This window comes from Natator depressus, chromosome 4, assembly GCF_965152275.1.
Source record: "Natator depressus isolate rNatDep1 chromosome 4, rNatDep2.hap1, whole genome shotgun sequence".
NCBI classification, from domain to species: Eukaryota; Metazoa; Chordata; order Testudines; family Cheloniidae; genus Natator; species Natator depressus.
Genome location: NC_134237.1, coordinates 65,683,718 through 65,708,664, shown reverse-complemented (window position 1 = coordinate 65,708,664; position 24,947 = coordinate 65,683,718). Strand labels below are relative to the sequence as shown.

At 42.4% G+C, this 24,947-nt stretch overlaps 1 protein-coding gene across 1 annotated transcript in view; it reads right to left on the bottom strand.

Annotated features, from left to right (window-relative positions):
• The window catches only part of TMA16 (translation machinery associated 16 homolog), a 53,410-nt gene extending 33,738 nt beyond the window's left edge, over positions 1-19,672 (bottom strand). Inside the window, exons 1-4 of the mRNA XM_074951099.1 lie at positions 19,392-19,672; positions 13,955-14,067; positions 5,109-5,146; positions 3,828-3,912 (exon numbers count right to left, since the gene is read on the bottom strand). Of these exons, the coding sequence (XP_074807200.1) occupies positions 3,828-3,912; positions 5,109-5,146; positions 13,955-14,067; positions 19,392-19,394 (239 nt within the window). The 5' untranslated portion in view covers positions 19,395-19,672. The remainder of the gene's footprint in view (positions 1-3,827; positions 3,913-5,108; positions 5,147-13,954; positions 14,068-19,391) is intronic.
• Positions 19,673-24,947: the final 5,275 nt, after the last annotated feature.

Below are 24,947 nucleotides of genomic sequence, written 5' to 3'. Positions count from 1 at the left end.
TGATGAGAGAGCAGATTTTGCTCCTACCTGTTTGTTATTATAGGCAGCATTACCTGTTCCACCTATAGCAAAGGTCCAAGGCCAAAATGCCCTCTGTGATTTAGTCTGACCTCCTGCATAACACAGGGCATAGAACTTGCCCAAAATAATTCCTAGAGCATATCTTTTGAAAGAATATGCAACCAATTTAAAATTTGTCAGTGATGGAGAATCCACCACGACTCTTGGTAAACTGTTCTCACCATTACAAATTCATGCCTTATTTCCAGTCTGATTTTTGCCTATGTTCAATTTCCACTCATTGAATCATGTTATACTTTTTTTATTGATTAAAGAACCTATTAAATATTTGTTCCCTATGTAGATACTTACAGACTATATTCAAGTCACCCCTTAACTTTCGTTAAGCTACACAGATTGAGCTCTTTGAGTCTATCACTGTAAGGCATGTTTTCTAAACCCTTTCTTTTTTCTCATGGCTCTTTGCTGAACCCTCTCCAATTTATCAACATCTTTCTTGAATTGTGGGCACCACAACTGGACACAGTATTGCAGCAGCAGTTGCACCAGTGGCAAAACAACCTCTACCTCTACTTGAGAATCCCCTGTTATTCATCCCAGAATTGCATTAGCACTTTTAGCCACCGCCTCACACATGTTCAGCTGATTATCCTGGGAAGCAGTGACTTTCAAAAAGATTTGTGGGCTGTAGTGGATAGAGTCCCCATCCTTTAAGTGTGGCCTACATTCTTTGTTCCTAGATGTATACATTTAGCCATACAAAAAACATGTTTGCTTGTGCCCAGGTCACCATGCGATCTACATCGTTCTGAGTCAGTGACCTGTCCTCTTCATTATTTATCACTCCCCCAGTTTGTGTGTCATCCGCAAATGTTAAGTGATTTTATGTTTTCTTCCAGGTTACTGATAAAAATATTAAATAGCATAGGGCCAAGAATTGATCCCTGCAGGACCCCACTAGAAATACACTGGCTTGATGATGATTGCCCATTTATAGTTACATTTTGAAACCCATCAGTTAGCCAGTTTTAAATCCATTTAATTGGCACCATGTTCATTTTATATTGTTCTAGTTTTTTAGTCAAAATGGCATGTGGTACCAGGTCAAATGCCTTAGAAAAATCTAAGTATATTATGTCAACCCTATTACTTTTATCAACCAAACTTGTATCCTCATAAAAAAAATTACAAAAATCTAGTTAGTTTGACAGGATCTATTTTCCATAAACCCATGTTGATTTCCATTAATTACATTACACTCCTTTAATTCTTTATTAGTTGAGTCCTGTACCAGCCACTCCATTGTCTTGCCAAGGATCGATGTCAGGCTGACAGGCCAATAATTAGCCGGGTCATGCTGTTTACCCTTTCTAAATATTGGCACAACATTAGCTTTCTTCCAGTCTTCTGGAACTTCCTCATTGCTCTAAGACTTACTGAAAATCAACATTAATGGTCCAGCAATCTTCTCAGCCACCTCTTTTAAAGCTCTAGGAAGCAAATTATTTGGACACGCTAATTTAAAAATGTCTGACTTTAGGAGCTTCTGTTTAACATCCTCCAGAGATATTAGTGGAATTAAAAGAGCATTATCACCAGCATTTGATCAGACTATATCATCTGCTTTTTTCCCCAACTACAGAACAAACATATTTATTGAACAATTCTGCCTATTCTGCATTATTATTCATAATTCTACCATTTCCATCTAGTAATGGAACAATACCATTGTCAGAATTTTTTGTTCCTAATATATTTAAAAAACTCCCTAGAAGATTTCTCCTTGTGTCCTTTTGCTTCCCTCATCAATTTTCTATAATTCCTAACTTCTGCTTTATATTCATTACTATAAACTTTCCCTTTCTTCCATTTGCTATATTTTATTTTTTATAGCTGCCTTCACTTCCCCTCTGAACCAGATTGGAAGAAGTACAGCCTTCTTCCTTGATTGCCCGACACTTCCCATTATAAGACCCCATTTTCAGTTGCTTATAACTTTGCCAAACTTTAATCACTTGAGCAGAAATTTCTCAGGTCAGGTGTCTGCCTCAGGCAGAACTTTTCTGAATGTTTCAGCTAAAATGGTTTTGCCACTTCAAAGAATGAGATTAGAGAAAAGTGTTATTTTGCCTATGTTAAACATTTGTACTATAATTTCTCTGAGAAGCTCTAGTGCCTCCACGCTTTGGAGCAAGAACTTGAAATTTGGTGAGGGTAGAGGGGTTGCCCTATTTTTGCCATTCGTGTGAAACAAACAGCCAAATCTGTCTAAGATACGAGCCTATGAACAGTGCCATCCAGAGGATTCAGGGGGCCTGGGGCAAAGCAATCTCAAGGGCCCCTTCCATAAAAAATAGTTCGTTTTGCCACCCCAAGCGTCGAAGGAAAAAAAAAAAAAAAAAAAAAGAAAAGAAAACCCAAGTCATGCTGCCGAAGAAAGAAGAGGACAGGACGACCCGCTGCCAAATTGCCACAGAAGACTGAAGCGGAGCGATTGAGCTGCCTCCGAAGTGCCGCCGCCGAGGAAGAGAGGGACTGAAAGACCCACTGCCGAATTGCCACCCCTGCCCTGACTGTGGGGCCCAGGGCCTGAGGCAAATTGCCCCACTTGTTCCCCCCACCCTCAGGGCGGCCTTGCCTATGAGAAAAATCACTGTTTTTTGATGTTCAGTAAAGACTTGTTAAGAGTTTGGAAGCTAAATTCTCCAAAGACTCTGTCAGTACTCCAGCATGCTTGAGCCAGGGCTGTACTTAAGGACTATCATAATGGTTATACACAAGGGAGCCAAATTAAAGTTGCACAAGCAATCATAATTCTAGCATTTCCTAATTTCTGGGTACTTGACTTCACAACCACAACATTGTTGTTTTAATGCAGTGTTTTCAGTGTGAATGTTTTTTTTTTTTAAAATTAGTGTAACCTGTCTTAAAGTAACCGCTCTGCAACACAGAAAAAAAAAAAAAAAATCATACGTTGCCTGCTATAAGTGGTCTTTCACTAAAATGTCAAACTAAAGTACTCTGGATACATTGAGGATATTTTAAAGTCTCATGCCATCGTTATACTGTGAACACTTTAAAACATAAGATGGCAGTAGATCCTATAGCATATACCAGTGATGGATCTGCCCCAGAGTAGCACTGGAGATGCTCCTCAATAATGCAGGTTTCATTGAACTGCATACGAAATATGCCATAAATATTGAGGGTAAAAGGAATTTACCATCATGAGATAGGCATAACCTAGCAAGAGATGTAGCTGACAAATTGGCAATGGGGGCAGCCTTTGGTACATGTAGCCTTATGTATAGTAATGATATAGTCCCCATACAGGCCCCCACTTTTGAAACAGCTGGCCTTCCTAAAACAGAATGTGACAAAGCTAAGAAGTGGGGCTAAGTGAAGTAGAACCTGTAGATTGCACTTTCACCAAGAAATGCGACTAACACTTCATGCACTGGGGACATAAACATTTAGATTGCTGATCATGCGGTTACTGGAAAAGATATAGGTGTATCCATTTTAATTTGAGTTTGCCTTCACTACATATGCAGAAATATAATACTTGAGTGGGTAAGTCTCTCTGGATATAATCTGACCTCATCCAGTAGTTCCAGAATAATTATGATCTACTTATGCTAATGCATAATATCTTCACTATTAATAAATCAATGAGATTTCTAATAATAAATACGAAAGGGAAATATTTAGTTTATTAAAGATTCATCTTAATTTTACCAGTCAGTAAGTCAATCTTATTTCCATCAAAAAAGAGCCTTTTATATTATTGTATACCCCATTCTTACTTTTCAATTAGTTCACAGGCTTCTTTCTTTGTGTAGTCTGCTTTGCTGGGATCAAGGTGACTTTGAAACCATTGCAATTTTTCTCCTACAGGAACAAAGTGTGTGTTAATTATTATAGTAGCACTAGCACAGAACAAAGCCTATCAATGTTCCTGCAATAAATCCCATTTTTTAGGGGGTTAAAATTCAGTCATAAAAATTTGCCTCACTATGGTACAAGTACAAGGTCTCAGTCTAGATATGAAATTAATACAAAGAACAGGTTTCATCCAGTTATTTTTAATTTGGAGGAGAAGGTAGAAGTTGTTTACAGATGTTTTCCATCCTCCTTTACTAAAAGAATAAATAATACATACATACATACATAAATTGTTTTAAAGTACTAGAAATCAGGAAGAAAATGTTCAATTTATTTTTCTTAAAACACAACCCAATTTTTCAGCAATCAATATACACAGTATATTTTTTTCAGATAGTACAGTGCAGAGGAATTAGATGAACATCTTAAAAATTGTTAAAAAACTTTCTGTAAGTACTGCTTGTGAAATGTTTAAAAGTACCAAAAATCACTTTCAGATCATGTTATATTAAGACATGATTGGGGGGGGGGGGGGGGGGACAGAATCACCATATTGGATCAATATCAAGATAATCAAATATGTAATGGAGAAACTGTCAAAATTAGCAACTTGGAGTTGCAGTATGAGAAACTGGCCTGAAGCCTTTTCATTCCCTGATCAACAGATCTGCATAATTTAAGAGTAAAGTAAATTAACAAGGTAAAACATCAAACTCTTTAAAACACTGTATCAAATTGTGGTCTGAAATTTACCAGCCTTCCCAGTTGCTGCCTGGCATCTCTGCCAGTTCACAAACATCTACATGAGATGATGCAAGTATAAACTTCGGAGAAGGCTACATCTAATCATATGGATTGACAAGGCTTGGTGGTATTAATGAAATAAAGGTTTGTTCTGTAGTATGCCAAGTTGCCTACTGCTACAGTCAGCCACGTGATGAAGTCCACGTGTGTTGCAAAGAAGTGAAGTCAAGAAATCCCATACTCCTCTTGGCTCCGATTTCATTTGCAGTTGCCAGGTTGAAGTGAGAACATCCATGATATTCTTACAATTATACAGTTTATTAATAGATTATAAAGACAGTCCTTACCCCAAACAGAGAACAATTGGATAGAATTCCTTTTCCCACAAAAGTCTGTAAGACCTAAGTTATAGGACAAACCTTAATTTTGATTTCAACCAAATAGCTTATAATACTCACCTACAATACTCAGACGCAAGGCTTTTTCGTTCTTCAACCTAAAAGACAGAAAGAGCACACTCCAGTCAACCATTTCCCAAGAGAAAAATCTATAGAAAAGCTGGGTGAAAACATGTTGTAGCACAATTCCACTTCTAAAACCTGCCAATGTCACAACTTCGGATTTCCCTTTTTATGTGAGAGCTCCAGGGCAACCAGTTAATTCAGATTTTAGTAAACTATTTCCATCATTTCACTACTGCGTTGTTTAAAGAAATGGTGGAAGGGAGGTGAAGGCAGAGTAAAAAGACCTCTTGATATTTATTGGACCCTACAATATAAACATTTTATTGTGACAAGTAGATATAAATAAGTGTTTTGATATCTTCACAAAGCCAGCCAATGGCTTTTACACTAAGATTTTCTTCATCTGTTCCCAAAGAGTTTTTCTCTTTCTCACTCTCTTTGAATTATGGGTTATATACTGAAACCTCATCAATGCTGAAGGATGCATATATAACCTGTTGTTCAGTATTTGTTAAATGCCCCACTCTAGTGGCTGGTTTACAAAACATTCAAGTCGCCTAGAGCTACTACCTGAAGGAGCTGCTCAAGTACAGTAGTAGAGATTCATGATTTTACCCCTGGAGAGCTCAGTCCAATCCCCAGCAATGACCCACATCAGTCCTAATTTTGTTTCCAGCAAGACAGGGTAAAATATACAGAAGTGTTCTAATTATTTGTTACTTCGGCACAGAAAAAAACATTATAATAATGGCAGATTAACACAGCAATGTTAAAGCTTTATTAGGTCTTTTAAAAACAGTATTACTCCGTGTGATGGAGACTCTCCAAAAGTTATACATGGGAGAAAGAGTTTGATTAAAATATACAAAATAAAGGAGCAGATCCTCAGCTGGTATAAACTTATAGTGACACTGACTTCAGTAGTGCGAATGACAATTAACACGAGCTGAGGATCTGCCCCAAAATGCCTAGGGCATCCTCTACCTGGGATGGACACTCTTTTTGTGTAGTAGAGTCTAAATCTAAATAAATTAGTTTAGCAGGGGGTAGGAGAAGTTGATTTTTATTTCTTTAAATATTTCACAAGTAAGAGCAATTTTATAAATGCCAGCTAAAAGATGAAAATGCTTAAAGAAAAATGAGTCAATGGAATTCATCTGAGCGTAGGATTTGCAGGATGAGCAGACTTTAAATTAGACAAATCTGGAATGTGAGAGCACAGCAAATGTAAAGGAAGGGAAGGAAGGATTTAATATTAAAACAAATTAAAATGTGAGTTGTACCTAATGTTTGAAATAGAGACTGCTGTAGGAAAAGAGGGAAGGAGTGCAGTGCACAGAATTGGAAGCACATGGTGAGAAGCAAAGCAAAGGGGGAGGATTTTGAAGGAGGAGAGCACAGAAAAAACAATCTCATTCCATATGTAGGTAACAGCATGAAAAAAAGACACCTATGAAAGGAGAGGACAAAGGAAATAGCATGGGCAGATGATACAGTTTTTACAAAACAAAATTGTGTGCTTCAAATATTTTTAATAATACAAGTCAGCCCATTATTTTACATATTAGTTATCACAGAAGCTTTGCATTTTTATTTAGTCATCTTCAGTGTTTGCCATACCTTACATGACAACACATACAGACGATAGTGCATGTCTACAAAGTGTTGCCATGGAGAAAACTGGGACGTCAGACAGACAAGCAGCCTAACTAAAAGTGTAAGCTATATAGTTTCACCCTGCCTGTAAATGCTGCATATGAGGTACATGTTAGTTTGTAGTAGGTTACTATACAAAAATCACTAAACATTTTTGTTGTTTCTTTTTTTCAGGGGTGGGCAGGTGAGTGCTTGAATGCACACAGGCATTATTTATGTGTGTGCATTTATAGAAACACTTCACATTAACAGATTTTCATGAAAAAAGTTAGCATAGAACACGTTATTTACATGATTGGCACTGTACTCTGCAAGAGGAGATTGGAGTGGGTGGAGGTTAAAGCCATGTAGATCCCAAATGAGAAAATAAACTCCTGGAAGGATATCACTGTCATTTTGTGAAATCACTAACGGGGGAGGGATGAGGGGACTCCTAGAAATTAAAGTAGTATGTTCAAGTCAATAGCTTAACACAAGGAATTCTTCCAGTGAACATTAGGGCTTGTGGAAGTTATTGCAGTGACAACAAAGGAGCAAACAGTTGCCCATCACAACAGGCTGCAGTCTGATAAAAATGCACACAAGTTAGCCACTCCAACAGTCCCCTCCTCGTGTCTTAAGGTATGTCTACACTGCCGTTAAACATCTGCAGCTGCATGTGTCAGCTGACTTGGGTTCACAGGGCTTGGGCTATTTGGGGTTGTTTAACTGCAGTGTAGACATTCGGGCTCGGGTTGCAGCCTGGGCTTTGGGACCCTGCGAGGGGGGAGATTGAAAAGCAGCGGCAAAGGTGATGGCTTTTTTTTGTTTGCAATATGGGTATTACCCGATATTATTATTAATTTGTACTATTGTCATACCTACGAGCCCTAGACATGGACCAGGACCCCACTGAGCTAAGCGCTGTACAAACTCAGAACAAAAAGACAGACAGCATATGGTGGATGGCGAAGAGATGAAACTGAGATTCTACTCTGAAAATTGAGACTAAACTTTGGTTCTACTCTGCAAGTTCCATGTTTGTGTCTCAGATTCCATGTCAAGAGGTTTTTTCTCCCCTATAAATTCCATCCCTGGCTCCAAAGGTTAAGCTGGGTTCTTTGATCCTACCTTAAAAATTACAGTTGAGTGGATAAATTTTCCTTCGCTTCCTGTTTCAGGCTGTTAAACAGCTGCTGTTCCCCCCCCACCCATACCCAACTACGTTTGCAAAGCTCTGGGTTGGGGCGAGGGATGAGGGCTATGGGGTGCAGGAAGGGGCTTGGGATTTGGGGGGGGCTCAGTGCTGAGGCTGGGGATTGGGGCACGGGCTTACCTCAAGTGGCTCCCGGTCAGCGGGGGTGCTAAAGCAGGCTTCCTGCCTGTCCTGGCACCGCGGACCGAGCTGCGCCCTGGAAGCAACCAGCAGCAGGTCCGGCTTCTAGGCAGAGGTGCGCAAGCAGCTCCGCGCGGCTCTCGACTGCAGGCACCACCGCCCCCAGCTCCTGTTGGCCAGTTCCCGGCCAATGGGAGTGCAGAGCCGGTGCTCGGGGCAGGGGCAGCATGAGGAGCCTCAGTCGGTCACCACCACCACCCCCCGCCTAGGAGCCGGACCTGATGCTGGCCGCTTCAGGGCACAGTGCAGTGTCAGAACAGGTAGGGACTAGCCTGCCTTAGCTGGCCAGCACCATCGACAGGACTTTTAATGGCCCGGTCAGCAGTGCTGACCAGAGCCGCCGCGACCCAGTGCTGGGTCACAACCCGCAGTTTGAAAACCACTGACCTAGGGCCACAGGGAGGGCAGTTCAGGGGTCTGGGGAGGGAGTGCAGAGGGCTGGGTTGCAGCCAGTGCATGGGGGACAGACTCTATGTGGGGAGGACTGGTGGCAGTCCCTGAATGGGGGATAGAGACCAAGGTACAGTCCCGAGATGAATGGGTTGAGTGCTGGGGGACTGGGTGCTGAAGGCAGTTGCTGGGAGGTAGTCCCTAGGTGGGGGAATGACTGCATGGGCGGCCATTCCTGGGTGGGGGACTGGATTCTGGAGGTGGCAGTCCCTGGGGAAGAAGGGGGCCAGTTCTGCCCTGGACAGGGCACCCTGTCTCTGCATGGCAGGCACGTGTCCCAGCCCAGTATTGAGGGGGAGGGTCTTGATGCTGGGGGGATAGTCCCAGGGGATTGGGTGATAGAGGAGCATTCTCTGGCTGGGAGGGGTGGGGGTCAGTCTGGGAAGGGGTGGGGAGCAGTCCCTGGATGGAGGGTCTGGGTGCATGAGGAGCAGTCCCTGTCTTGGGGGGCACTCCACACCAGGCAGGGCTCCCGAGCTTTGCAGGCACGCTCCGGGTGCTCAGCCCAGCCGTGCCGCCAGCGGCAGTTTAGAATCGAGGGTGGCAATACACCATGCCATGACACCCAAATTAATTAATTTTAAGAGTTAATGTTTTCACTTATTTTGCTCATTTAAAATGCTCTTGGTAGACATTTGCCAGTGTTGAAATGAAAGGTATTATATTGGGCTGAATAGTATTGCTAAATACTAAGCCTTTTTTTGGTAGATAGTGTGTGGATGTGGCCCATGTAACACACAGAGAGCTGCATATGCAGCCCACAATGGTAAATAGGTTGAGAACCGCGTGTGGCTCACGAGCCGCAATTTGGCCACCCCTGCTCTACAGTGCAGACAAATGCAATAATTCCCTGGCAACATTGACATGAATAGTTGCTATCAAGCTAAAATATCTTTAGAATTATTCAGTAGAACTGCAAAGCTGCCCAAGACCATAAAGGTCTATATAGAGAGTAAGAAAAGTATTTTTGGCAGTACATACAGGAGGCATGTTATTTTTAATAAAACATAGGGGAAAGAAGAGGGTGCATGTCATAGGTGCCAATTCTGTGGGTGCTCCAGATCTGACAAATCAGACTCCTGAAAAGGGTACAGTGATCTGTAGAGGTTGAGAACCACTGACTTCTAGCATTATTCTGGTTCCATGTCTCACTGCCTGGAAGACCCACTCACAATAGAAGGGTCCATCACTACAGAACTGGGATTCAAAGGCATTCTGCCTGCACTATAATACAGAGAGGCTCAAAGAAGACACTTTATGCAGTTCGGGAGAATCTGCACTCACTAGTGTCAGGAGACAGAAGCACTTCATAAAACTTCTCTAAGACATTTTTGTGCACTGTAGTCACTTCAGCACATCAGCCAGATAATACTTACCAGTGTTTGTTGCCTTGGGAACAAGCGTCGGCAAGTACTGTTGTCTGGTTTGTTGAATTATATTATAGTCTAATTAGGTCAGTCTATTGCTACATCTTCCTCTGCTAGCTGTAGAAGGTGTTCCTGTGCTTGGAGGGCTACAATGACCTCTCATTATTGCAATATTAAAGGTGTCAGGCAGATAAATTACTGGTTTACAGAAGCTGGCTTGTCTCCTGCATTCTGACACATGTGGCAGGGTTTCCTATATCAGATGCAGCACAGATATGCACATGTAACCTTTAACAGGTGCCTAAGGCTTTGTTGACAGGATAAAGGTTTACTGGTAATACTATACAACCCTCCCTATTTATTCCCAATATAAAAGTGTCTTTTCTTGGCTTAGTTTAAACCTGTTCCCAAACAACAACAGCTAAACTGAAAGAAGGAGCACACATACCAAATCAGAGTGTCTATACCAGATTATACTGGTATAATCATATCAGTTTAAATTCACACCTTAATTTATACCAGGATAATTTTCCTCTGTAGATAAGCCTCAGACTGGGCAAAGTAGGTCTAAGATCATAATGCAGTCTCAATCTGATACTGATGGCAATGGCAGTCTTGTGCATTACTTACAGTTCACTCGCTGTCATTCTACAGCATTTTTACTTTTCTAGTATTTGTTACTTTCTCCACTGCATACTTAATTGATGTTTGCAAAGCACAGTGAAATCCTTGGTTGGCAGGCATAAGAGACAAGTATAATTTTAGTTGCATCTATATACACTGCACCAGCACCTCTATTTGAAGATTTCCATTTCCAAACCGATATTATTAGTTGGGCCTTTGGTTTTACATAAACATTAATTAAGCCCTAGACCGAAGATACTTGACAATTTTTTAAAAGCATGGAACATATATTTTATCTATTTAAAAATGCTAAGACGGCTATGAAGATCCATGTGTTCCAGTCTCTAGGATTTCAGCCACTTCTCATTTCACATCTGTTCTCTCTACATAGAGCTTGTACACACTACCACTTATGTCAGCATAACTTCTGTCAGTCAGAAGGGTGTGAATAAGCCACACGCACACCCCACCCTCCGAGCAATGCAAGTTACACTGACCTAAGTGCCAGTGTGGATAGTGCAATGTCGGTGGGAGAGCTTCTCCCGCTGACATAGCTACCGCCGCTTGTGCAGGTGCAGTGATTATACTGACAGGAGAGCTCTCTCCCAACGGCATAGAGCGCCCTCACCAGATGCACTGCAGCTGCGCTGAGGTAGTGCTTCTAGTGTAGACTAGCCCATACCGTATGCGGGCTTATGGCACTCACTGCTACAGGGGGAAAAAACGAGAAGTACTAGGCTGAGGAGAGCTGACTGACATGAGCAAGAAAGGAAGAAGCAGACACAATAAAGAAGCACAGGCAGAAGACAGCAGCACAAATTCAGGAGACTCAGTTAAATAAACCGCAATAAGCTATTTTTAAAAAGTGGCATTTTATTGAAGTGGGAGTTTCACTTAAACCTGCACAATAGAATACTAGTTTTCAAATATTTTACAATTATGTATTTCAATTATCTTGCTCCTAAATTAGTTTTTAAAAAACCCTAACCTACACATATACCCATTAATTCAAATCATGGTTAGAACACCATAATTCTTAAACACAAATATTGGAAAGAAAGGAAATTCATAGTCAGAATTCCACAAATATCCTTAACTCAGCCATAAAACCCTACTTCTGCGCGTGCTTCCACAAGAAGCGTGGTTTCCGTAACACTTAAAGCACATACTCTGGAAACAAAACCAAATTAAACCCAAGGGTAGTATGTAGTCATATTCTGGTTATTGTTACTCTAGTTATTACCATCACTTACAGCCTGTGATGGGGCAGACAGGCCCCACACTGGCAAGGAGGGGATTGATGAGGGTCTGTAGTCCCAATTGGCCCTGCACCTCTATACCTGTAGCAGATGTCAGGAGAGGGGAGGGGAAGTAAAAGGAGGTGGCCCAGCTCAGTTTGGGGTTGACAAGAAAGAGAGCGGAGCTCTACTCCTCTTGGTAAGGGAAGCCTTGTTTCAAGCAAGAGTCTGAGAGAGCTTACTGCATGGATGAACCTCCAAGCAGATGAGACAACCAGCCCAGAAAGACTAATTAAAAGGACTGGTTGCATGAAGAGAAATCCGGGCAGGGTGGGGTGTGGCTCTGTCAAAGACTCAGAATCATAGAATATTAGGGTTAGAAGCAATGTTCCCTCTAATTTTTGACAGGCCGTGCGTGCAAAAAATTTCTTCTGTGCAAATTTTTGACAGGCCGTGCCTGCAAAAAATTTCTTCTGTGCACATTTTTGTGCGTGCGGTGTTTTTCCATTTGCAAGGGGTTTATGCGCACACGTGCACAGCTTAGAGGGAACAGTGGTTGGAAGAGACCTCAGGAGGTGATCTAGTCAAATCCCCTGCTCAAAGCAGGACCAACACCAACTAAATCATCCCAGCCAAGGCTCTGTCAAGCCGGGCCTTAAAAGCCTCTAAGGATGGAGATTCCACCACCTCCCTAGGTAACCCATTCCATTGCATTGGAACTTCTCAGATTACCCTGGATTTGAGTTTGTAATGTTCATTTGTCTTTTGGACTCTAATACCCTGGAAGAGATAGAGTTAAACTGTGACCTGCCTGAAGGGCAGAGTCATGGGAAGACGTGGACCACTGGAGGACTAGTGTGGCTGCTGGGGTGCCAGATGGGGAGAGAGCTGCCAGAAGGCGCTGCAGCGGTGAGTCCACTCTTTTTTACATTGAAGTTTAATTTTCCTGGTTGGTTACTATTGTCTCATAACCCTAATAACATTTAAATATAGTAGTTCGTGAAAAGCCAGATTAACTGTCCTGGTCATCTCTAACCATACATTTAATAGATAAAACGTGCAGTAGCAGAGAATCTCCCAGAGCTGTTCTAATAATATATATTGACATTTAAAATGCCAACAAGCAGACCTCTAAAGCACTAAGCAACCCTAAAAAAAAGTTCCCAGCTTGAGGAAAAGATTTGTTCCCAGAAGAGAGAGGCTGTTATGCCAGGAGATCAGACTACCATGGCACAAAGGAGTTTCAGCAGTAGGGACAATCAGAATTCTTCACCAAATGTTCTACCCTGCCTGCACTAGGCAAACTCTATCCCTCTCACCACAGTGCCCTTCGCTAGCCCCACAGAAGGGGGGTGGGGGAAGATCCCATAAAACAGCAGGATAAAAGATGCAGGGACCACCTCTAGAGATGAATTATTCAGGCTCTATTCTCATTCAGTCTTTCCCTCCTTTTGCAAGGCTACAAAATATGCCAGCTATCTTGGTGTTTTCTGTCATCTGGACACTTGCAGCAAGAAACAGAATCTGGACCAAACTTATTGTCAATGTCAACTTGTAGTAGATTCAAACCAGGTGAAAAGCTCCATGTCAATTACCAGTCATGTGTTAATCAGACTCATTTTAAAAAGTACTTTGGTAAATAGATTGATAGTGTAAGTAAACGTTCTGAAAATAATCTGGCAGAATTTGGCATTACGTTCAAGTTTTATGCAATGATCTTACATTTTAGTTAATCCTGTCTCTGTACAAGGGCATTGACTAGATGATCTCTTCAGGTCCCCTCCAATCCTACATTCCTATGATTCGGTACCTTGACTTTCTAATAAATCAGGTTGTCTAATTTAATTTTACATTATTCCTGTGCTGAAGCTTCTATCAGCTTCCAAGCAATGTTATTCTACACACTAACAATCTCACTATTAGGAAATAATGCCTAATATTCAGCCTAATTATCTTTGTTTTAAATTCATCTTATTAATTACTCCTAGTTTTAACCACTTACCAAAAAAAGGTTCCAAATTTCATGTTCCCCACTTTCCTGAAATTCAGACTCAAAATAATACTTTTAAAAAACACAAAATTAGTCTCCCTTTCCCCCACATTGGATAACATCAGTAAAAATTAACTCACTTTTCCTTTTTTTCCTGTTTGTGTGCTTCTCTCGTAAGCTGAGCAGCCTTTCTGCTGTAAGGATGGATGACTTTTTTCTCTTGCCCTCCTCCTCTGCCCTTTGGTACTTTTGGCTGAAATGAAACACAACAAGGAATAAAATGAGACACTTCAGTTTCCTTCACAAAGTGTCTCATAAGCTACTGCAACCAGAGTAAAAGACTGCTCAAAGGGAAGCCAGCAGCACCTTATCTTGAGTGAATCTCTTTGAAAGAGCATGCATTAACACCTCAGAAGGTCCAAAATTCATACAGTGGGTTTAGGTGGGCTTGTATAAGTTATATTCTTGTCACTCCTTGTGTTACTGACAATAATAAAATGCAGACTCCCAAGTTCAGATTCCAACACAGCACATGCAATATGAAAATCAGGCATACAAACTGATGGCTGAAGCAAGCATGCAGTTATAACACACATCAACTCTAAACTGAAAAAAGATATAAAATTTGTTACAGGCTGCTACTCTTCTACAAACAGAAATTACCTTCCTTCTTACAGAGCTCAGTGGTGAGGAAACTTTAAATTACCTCTCCTAACAAGGATGCAATTTCCAGTATACCCTAATTTAAACTTTGTCCAACTGACGGCTCCATTTAAACCCTTATCAGGAACCCATTTAACTTGCACAGAAGGAACCAGATTGCAGCTGCCACCCACAGAGACTACGTCATTTTTTTTTTTTCTTTTTGCGAATACAGACTAACATGGCTGTTACTCTGAAACCTGTCAAAATACAATGCTCCATCTTGGTCACTTCTGTACTAAAGGACTTTTACAAATAGAGATAAAGTTATAGCTTTCTGCAGTGTCAGTGACTCAAGTGCATTTGTATATGTTCTAAAGAAAAACATCTTAAGCAAACGTTCGGGTTACAGGAAGGGGCTCTTTTTAAAAAGGAATACATCGCAAGCCTCATCCCCACACCACTCCATTTCTCAGTTCTCAATTTTTTGTTGTTGGTTTTTTTGTTTTGAAGGTTGCCCCAAAAAATTAATGGAAAGACTGCTAAGGAGTGTGATATTGAGGAATATATAGGGAAGAAAGAAAACAAGAGTAAGCTTGGTCATAAAGTAGTGATCCTGCACTAGTGTTCACAAGTTTATTACTGTGATGATTTAAATTTGCATACACTGCTTCCTCTAGCACTTCTTGAGAAGACACTCTGAAGCTCCACTAATTTAAAGAAGGTATCAATAGCCAACTATTGTTGCTCATGTGACTTCAGCCCAATTTCATGCCAAACTGGAAGCAACAGCAACATAAACAAGGCAGGTTTTTTTGTTTTTTTTTTAAATCATGCCATAAGCAGCAAGGAATTTTCCTCTTAAATCTTACGCACACCACTGGGCCAAAATAACTTACTCCTTCTGGCCAAAGAGCAAGTTATATTGTATTTTATTTGGTTACATATATACAGGGCACTTAAAAACATACTGCAACATGAACTTGTTTTGTAACATCACAGAAAAATAAACATAAATAGGAAGCTCTGTAGTTTCCATTGTTGGGGGCATCACAATGTGGATCAGGCAGAATCTGTACTAATGAACTGCTGTATATGCATTCCAAATCTAGCTTGAGGGCTTCAACACCCTCTGCTACCACACAAGTGACATTAGCATCAGGTGATCAACTACACACTTGCATGCTTCTGTCCTAAGTCACCGTGCTGCATAAGGGCCAGAAGATAAAACATAGGAGAAATGAAATGTTTAAAACCAAGAGTTGACCAGAACTCATGGTGCTGAACTCATTTTTAATATCTATTTTCAAAATCTGGTTGAACAAAGAAAGTTTTTCTGGCTTTGAAATGGAATTGCAGTTTGATGGCCTTATTCTAGTCCACATCACAAAAATGTGATGTAATTTGGCACAGCCTTCTACCCACAAGACTGGAACAGAAATTTTTCAGTTTAGGATTGCAGTTTCTAAACAGAATAGTGGTGGGAAGTCTAGAAAAACATAGATAATTGCTCTCAAGTCACTGCTAACAGTTCTAGACTCATTTGCCCATCCAGTTCAGAAACACACTGAAATACAACTGTGAAACAGCAATACACATACAAGCCAACTACTTGCTCAAAACTTGAGCCAAAAGTGTCCAGAAAGACAGATACATTTCAGTTGCTGTACCTTGATCAACAATGCAGAAAGTACAAATTAAAACTTTCACCAAACGCTTTCATATCTATTTATCTTAACTAATTCATCCAGAGAACTCCCTGCAGATACTGCTTGAAATGGACTGATTCAGAAGCAGTTAACATTATATTTACTACCACTTGTTAGTTTTTCATTCTCCCTGTTTGGTATGCGTCTTCTACAGATAGAGAAGACCTCTAGCTGCAATCCTGTTTGTTATGTTCATTTAACTTTTGTTTGTTTATAGTCTCTAAAACAGAATGATTTTCTGTCCTGTTGACTTAACATAGAAAAGGAAAGAACCAATTAACTACCTGAGCATTTAACAGAACACTGATCCTATTCCAACTTCTGCAACATGTTTTAAATTGCCTTTTCTGATGATAGAACACCTTAAAAAATGGCCTGGTTAAAGAACCTGCAATTAATGGAAAAGTTTTTAAAGTACGCTCTGCTGTACAACAACAGATTTTATTCACGGCTAGAATCAAAAATTACTAATTTTTTTTTTTAAGTGGAGAAAGAAAAGTTTGCAAATTGGAATGTGTATCAGTGGACACCATTAAATATGACAATGTATAATTTTATTACACTAGTTTCCCCTAGTCCCCACACTTACAGTAGGAAAATCAAATACACCTGCTGAATTTGCACATGCCAAACTGCAGGTACAACTCTGGGGGCGGGCTATAAGGCTATTTTGAATATTTGGCCTTGAAAGCTAAAACACCTATTTTAGAGGAATTCCCCATAAGCATATAAACAAAATAGATTATTATCTTGATTTTAGTAAAGCTTCTGATACTGTCTCACATGAACTTCTCATAAACAAACTAGGGAAATGCAACCTAGATGGAGTTACTATAAGGTGGGTGCAAAACTGATTGGAAACCCATTCCCAGAGTGTAGTTATCAGTGGTTCACAGTCACGCTGTAAGGGCGTAACGAGTGGGGTCCCGCAGGGATCAGTTCTGGGTCCAGTTCTGCTCTATATCTTCATCAGTGGTTTAGATAATGACATACAGACTACACATACAAAGGGTGAAGACGATACCAAGCTGGGAGGGGTTGCAAGTGCTTTGGAGGATAGGATTAAAATTCAAAATGATCTGAACAAACTGGAGAAATGGTCTGAAGTCAACAGGATGAAATTCAATAAGGACAAATGCAAAGTACTCCATTTAAGGAACAACCAGTTGCACACATACAAAATGGGAAATGGCTGCCTAGGAAAGAGTACTGTGAAAAAGTATCTGGGGGTCAGAGTGGACCACAAGCTAACACTGTTGCAAAAAAAAAAAAAAGCGAACATCATTCTGGGATGTACTAACAGGAGTCAGAGTAACAGCCGTGTTAGACTGTATTCGCAAAAAGAAAAGGAGTACTTGTGGCACCTTAGAGACTAACCAATTTATTTGAGCATAAGGTGCCACAAGTACTCTTTTTCTATTAACAGGAGTGTTATAAGCAAGACAAGAAGTAATTCTTCCGCTCGACTCCCTGCTGATTAGGACTCAGCCTGAGTATTGTGTCCAGTTCTGGGCGCCACATTTTAGGAAAGATGTGAGAGAGTCCAGAGAAGAACGACAAAAATTATTAAAGACCTAGAAAACATGACCTATGAGGGAAGACTGAAAAAATAGGGTTTGTTTAGTCTGGAAAATAGAAGATTGAGAAGGGAGATGATAACAGTTTTCAAGTATGTAAAAGATTGTTACAAGGAGAAGGAAGAAAAATTGTTTTTCTTAACCTCTGAGGATAGGGCTTAAAGAAGCAATGGGTTTAAATTGCAGCAAGGAAGGTTTAAGTTGGACATTAGGAAAAACTTCCTGTCAGGGTGGTTAAGCACTGGAATATATTGCCTAGGGAGGTTGTGGAATCTCCATTATTGGGGATTTTTAAGCACAGGTTGGACAAACACCTCTCAGGAATGGTCAAGATAATACTTTGTCCTGCCTTGAGTGTAGGGGACTGGACTAGATGACTTCTCGAGGTCTCTTCCAATCCTATGATTCTATGACTTAAACCATTTGGACTGCTTACATTAGGCATGTAGAAAAACTCAGCAGAATAGGAAGTAAGACTTACACCTAAACCTTACTCCTTTTTCTGTAATAAAAATATATATGCAACAGTATTTCTAATTGTTATTAAAGGAGTAAAGATTTTGAAAAGAATATAGTCCCAGGGTATACCAAGTTATGCTATAGATTTATTAGTTCTCTTATACTGTAGTATGTTGAGGTAAAATAATATTTTTATGAATACAGCTGAAATGAATTATCTATTACAAAATGTGTGGATTGCACAGCTTTGTATATTAAACACAAACTTTGCAAGTTTGTACTTTTAATAATATTGTGTAGCAACAGACTCCCAACTCTATCTAAGCAACTTGGATATTTAATTTCTATTATAAATCAATAAGGATTATATGTCCAACACCCCCATCTCATTTTGAAAAATCTCATCTATAGTCTTCATATTGAGCTAAACAAGTCTATATTTTGGTATTTTAATATGCTGGAAATGAATCCTTGAAAAGAGGCATAGGAAGGGCAGCACGTTAGGATCTCCTGATTACTTGTTATTTTGGTCTTTGTTTGTATATATATTTTCAAATTGCAGTGGGCAAGGTTAAGAGTGGGTGTGCCGGGTAAGGCAGGTGGAGCGAACAGCGAGTAATGAAGGACTGTCTGGCCGCAGGGGAGCGGCGGGATCCCTTAAGTGAATTCTTTGCGGCGTTCCCAGGCTTGAATGATTTCAAAGCGCAGAGTAACCGTAAGGGAAAGTAGATTGTTGTAGGGCACCAGGTGGAGGACCCTGAAACACAGAGGCAACGAACGACCTTTCCAGACACCCCAACGCCCCCGTTCCAATGTAACCTGCCAGCAGCCCCACGGCTCCTCCCTGCCTCCAGCACTGGCTTGAGCCCGCTTTAGAGGTAGGCAGAGGGGCCCGTGACGCGGGCGCTGGGGAAGGCACCTGCCCCCGGGGAAGCGCCTCGCTCGCTCCCCGGACAGGCGGCGAGGCACCGCGGTTCTGCGGCGAGCGCGGACGTGTTGGGCTTCGATGTTTGTGCACGTGGCTCCGCACGTGCTGGTTCCCCCGCAGGGGCCGAGCGCCACGGACCCTGGTGTCCCCCCGGGGCGGGTGCTGGTGTCTCGCACAGACCCCGCTGCTCACCCCGGCCGCTCTGCGCGCCCCCCGCTGAGCTGGGGCCCGGCAGCGCAACGGGCGACACCCCCGCACTCACCATGGCGCGTCCGCCGAGCGAGCGGCGCAGGCAGGCAACGGCGACCCGTGCGTGGCGCGGGGGAGGAGGGGCACCTCTGCAAAAACCGGAACTGGGCGTCCGGTCCGCCGGGAAAAGAGCCCGGCTCGGTGCCCCGCTCCCGAGCGTCCCGTTCCGCCCGCTCTCGGTGATTCCGTCACTGGCCCGGCGCCGCGTCCCCAGGGGCTGCGGCCTGGGCGTTCCGGGCGCGTCTCCCCAGCGGGTGGTGGGCCCGCCCTTCGTGCTCACCCCCAGCCGCGCGCTACCCCGAACAGGGCTGGAGGAAAAAGCAAGTCACAACCACGTGCGCGGGTGTGGGCCAGCTCCGGCCCGCAGAGCACCGTTTTCCTCGAAAAATCTCAAAAGGAAACCAAGATTTATTAAGGACGTTGTGGGAAACTGTTGCCACTTGACTGATCCCCCATCAGGAGCAGCAGTTGATAATACAATAATAATGGTCGAAAGCAAATGTGTCCTTAACACTAGCAAACAGACCGAGGAAGTCAGCAGTTCTCAGTGCTTTACTTCTGCACTAAAAAATTAAAAATTCTGTGCACGATATTTTAAAATTCTGCAAAAATTTTATTTATCAAATAAATGTGGAAGCTCCAGCATGGCATTGGGGCGCATAGGCCACTGTGTTACGAATTATACCTGATACGACACACACATACAACTGCTGCGAATTATACCTGATAGGATGCACAGACAACTGCTGCGAATTACATCTGGTGGGACACGCACACAAATGCTACAAATTATACCTGATAGGTCACGCACAGTTCGAATCTAGGCTGAGGCACATAAACAAAGTCCACAACTGCAGAGTTCCCAAAAACACCAAGTTTATTACTCTCGAGCGTGGTGCCCCCCTGCTAGCCAGGAGGGGACCCCGAATACAGATTATGCAAAGGTTATATACCTCTTAGCAAAGCATGTTGCCCTCGTGCATTGGAAACCTTAGCCAATAAACAAACCCTTTTCTTATCTACCACCTATCCCTGCTTGGTGCATTCCTCGTGCTAAACTAATATGTTAATTGCACAGCATGGTCCTAAAGCAATGCATCAGTAACTTTTATTATCAGGCTGGGAGGCCTCAGGTCAAAGGCCAGGAGATAGGGAGTTAGGGACAGACAAAGAACAGATACCGGGACACAAGGCAGGCTGGAGACAAGGAGGAGGATTTTCACAGGAATGCAGTATCTAAGGAACACTCCTCCTGGTGCATGATGTGCTTGCTTTTAGACAATGGTGGGCCCCAAACCAAAATGGAGTCACATATGCTAACTTTTCCTTAACAACTGGCTGCACAGAGATGGGTGATCACTGTGCAGCCTCCCCCCCCCCCCAGTGGTGAGGCTCAGTGGTGAGGCTGAACCCAACCCTGACACAGCGCAAGGACCAGGCCTGCCCCAGAAACACCCCAGGGCGCTGCCCCTCTGTGCCAGGTGCGGGCAGGCAGCCTCAGCAAAGCAGGATGCAAGTGTGGAGGGGCTTAGTGTGTGGGGATCCAGGTGTAGGTTGTGGGTTCTGTGTGGGGCAAACTGGGTGCAGGTGACTCAGTGGAGGATCTGGGTGCACGGGCTTGTTGGGATGATCTGGGTGCAACGGTAATTGGACTGGCTGGGATGATTTATTTGGGGATTGGTCCTGCTTTGAGCAGGGGGTTGGACTGGATGACCTCCTGAGGTCCCTTCCAACCCTGAGATTCTATGATTCTATGCAGGGGAGTCCAGATGAAGGTGGTTGTGGCTCAGCAGGGGGGTCTGTGGGGGATAGAGCTTGGCAGTGGGGTCTGGTTGGGGTGGGGCTCAGCAGGGAATAAAGATGCGGGGGAGTAGGGCTCTGTGGAATGGGAATCCAGGTGCAGCTGGTTGAGGCTCGGTGGGGTGCAGATCCTGGTGTGGGTGGCTCATCGGGGTGGTCCAGGTGCAGGGGGAGTGGGGCTCATTGGGGTGGGGGAGGGTTCTGAGTTTCTTCAGGAGGGTCTGGGTATGAGGGGGTCTGGATCCATGGAGCTTAGGCGGATGGGGGAGCATTTCCCTATACAAGAATCCTTCCCCCCTGCAGCTGAGGAGCAATGGGTGCAGGAAGTTGGGGGAGGGAAGTTTGCAGAGCTTCCTGCGGCTGGGGGAGAAATCTGGGGGTGGGTCTGACCCAGCCCTGGATGCGGTGCAGGGGAAGACAAAGTCCTGTCTTCCCCAGCCCAGCTGGAACGAGCAGTTGAGCCCAGCACAGGGTAGGAGCCACCAACCAGGTTTTCCCCAGTCCCACCCTCTGCCTCACAGTAATTTACCTCTTTGCGTCTGCCCTAAGCACCCAAAACATATTGCTGGGGAGGAATGCATGACTGCTCTTGTGACTTCCCTTTACTTCCCTGTCAGAAAGTCATTTTTTCTGCAGGGAAGCAAAGAAATCTGCAGGGGACATAAATTGTCAACATGTGTAGTGGCACAGAATTCCTCCAGGAATAGTGCTTCCACACAGCAACACAGTTCAGTGCCCCGGACCCGCATGCAGGCAGCCAGGTCAGCCAGATTTTAGCCTCTTCTCACACCTGTCCCCAGGTCATTTAATGAGGTGACTATTCTTTCTGAATGTTTGGGATTGAGGGACTACTATAATGCCGCTTCTAAGTCCCAAAATAGCTCACTGGGTTATAGGTCCTATCACAAAACATAAATGCCAACAACCATGACCGGCTCTCTCCACCAACCAGTGGATAGAGTCCAGAAGTAAAAGTTTTAAAATATTTAATTTCTTACAGTCTTAGTTTACCCATTTGTGATATGGGGATGATAATAATACCCATCTGTGTAAAGTGCTTCAAACATATAGCATTTAAATAGCATTTTCAAACTAAGTACTACCAGGGGTGCTGGAGCAATTTTTATAGTGGGGGTGCTGAGAGCCATTGAATCGTAAATCCCTATATATGACGGAAACCACTTCAAGCCAGGGATGCAGCAGCACCCCCAGCACCCTTAGTTCCGGCATCTATGAGTACTACCATAACATTCATCAGGTATGCCAGAAGAGCATCCTGATAGAGTAGCTTGGCAACTGCATCCTGGTAGATTACTTTGGCAACATTATGTCAAGACACCATTCATTTAGTCTGGCATGGCAGCATTTATCTAACGAAGATATTATAGCTTCAGTGTTTGTGTGACATATCTGCTTACACAGCTTCTCTCAAGGAAATTATAGTAAAATATCTTGAGCTAGTTCAGTGTCTGATATAGAGTGAGAATATTAAGAGCATTCTCCATAGAATAAATGTCCTAAAGATACTGTTCTTTCAATTACTAAAAAAGTTCACTTTAAAAAAAGATTCTTGGGCCACCTCCTCAGCTGGGGTAAACTAGCATACTACCATTTAAGTCAATGGAGCTCTGATAGTTTATTACATTAGCTGGGGATCTGGCTCCCTTGTCTCCTATTGTGAACATCTATTATCTACCTATATGCCCTACTCAGCCATTCTTTTCCTATTTTGTGTTATTTTTTCTCCCCTTTACTCCCATAAACTTCTACCTTCCAAGACCAACTCAGGACATCTGAATACCTGGTCCTGCAACCCTTATGAGAAAAGTCCTTAATCACATTAGTAGCCCAGTTGAAATCAGTGGAACTACGCGGGCATGAGGACTACTCCTACTTTTTTGCATAAGAGCTGAAAGGTATGGCCCATAGCACCTACAACAGTATGTGGATTTGAAATAATACAGAATGTGGGGTAGTATGTGACTTCAATATGTAATGACTATACTGAGGAATGTAGTCTTTTTATTTGCACTTATTTCCCATTTATGATACATGAGAAAGAATGAGGTTATATTGGAAAGATGCTTCCACAAATTATTTATATATATCCTAAATTATTTATATATATTCTGAATTATTAGGATTTTACTGGATGTAAGAATTTCACTGGAAATTCTTACTTTCACCTGTGTGGCAATGAGGATCAAACACCAAACAAGGCTAATAATATAATTTAGCCAATATGACAATTATATTAGAAATAAAATAGAAATACTATCTGGTTACAAGTAACTTCTCCCAGACACAACCTGCAAAGTCTGTTTTTCTGTCTGAGACAAAGGAAATGTATAAAGATGTAGGAAAAAGATAAAAGTGTATTATCATAATATTTTTGTGTTTAGTTTTTTTTTAAAGAAAACAGAATAAGTATGGAAAGGGACTAATTTTCCTCCTTATACACATTGTTTCCAGAAACTGCAGAAAAGCATTGAGTCACCTTTGGACTTCAACTTGGCAAGGTGCATTTATTTCAATGACAACTAAATGTGGTTATTCTGAAGAAAGGCAGAAATGAATGTATTAATAACTTGTTTCTTATTAAACAAATTTTGCATTCATATTAATATTCTGAACATTTAATTCTTATGTTAATTTTTCAAATTATTATTTTTAACATATCGAGGAATTAAGTCTTCTCTCAATTAACATTTAATGATTAGCTACATGGGGCCATTTACACTACAGACAAGCAGTTTAGGAAATCCAGTTGCCACAGAATTGTCTCCCAACATAATTAAACACAATACCATTTTGTAGTGTACATTGATCCTAACCAGGCCTGATTCTCAGCTCGGTCACGTTACCTTATGCTAGCATAACTCCCTCGACTTAAATGGATTTTTACCATATTACACCAATGTAGCTGAGTTGAAAATCAGGCCCAGCTGCATTTTAACTCGGTTTCAAATTGTGCTACAGCCTTGGACAGAACAGGCTATAGCAACAGTTCTCAAACTGTGGATTGGCAACCCAAAGTGGATCGTGAACCCATTTTAATGGGGTCACCAGGGCTGGCTTAGATTTGCTGGGGCGCAAAGCCCAAATCCCACCACCTGGGGCCAAAGGCGAAGCCTGAGCCCCACTACCTAGGGTCGAAGCTAGAGCCTGAGGGCTTCAGCTCTGGGTGGTGGGGCTCCGGCTATAGGCCCCCTGCCTGGGGCTGAAGCCTTTAGGCTTCAGCTTTGGCTCCCCAGCTGAGGGAAGTGTGGATCAGGCTTTGGCTTCCCCGCCACACCCAGGGCTGCAGGGCTTAGGTGGGTTCAGGCTTTGGACCCTTCTCCTGGGGTCATATAGTAATTTTTGTTGTCAGAAGGGGGTCGCAGTGCAATGAAGTTTGAGAACCTCTGGGCTATAGCATTTCAAGGACAGTTGTGACCTAGGAACCCTTGGTGCCAGTTGGCAGAGGTCATGGGGGTAATAGGGTTTTACAGGGATCCCCTGGTTGGATATCTGCATGGTAGTTCACCGAAGGATGGAATGTGAGGTCTCTACCAAGAGCCAGTAGCCTACTGGTCATCATAATCATTGCAAAATGTATGTGTGGGTAATATTTAAGGAGTTATATCTATACTGAAAATTATGTGCTTAAGGTCTTGGAGTTAAGGTTGGTCACCAGAAAGGTACATACTTTGAAGGAGTTTCTCTCAGGTAGGAGGTAACTGACACATATCTCTCTGGCTGACCACCTCTATATCACATGCTTCACGCT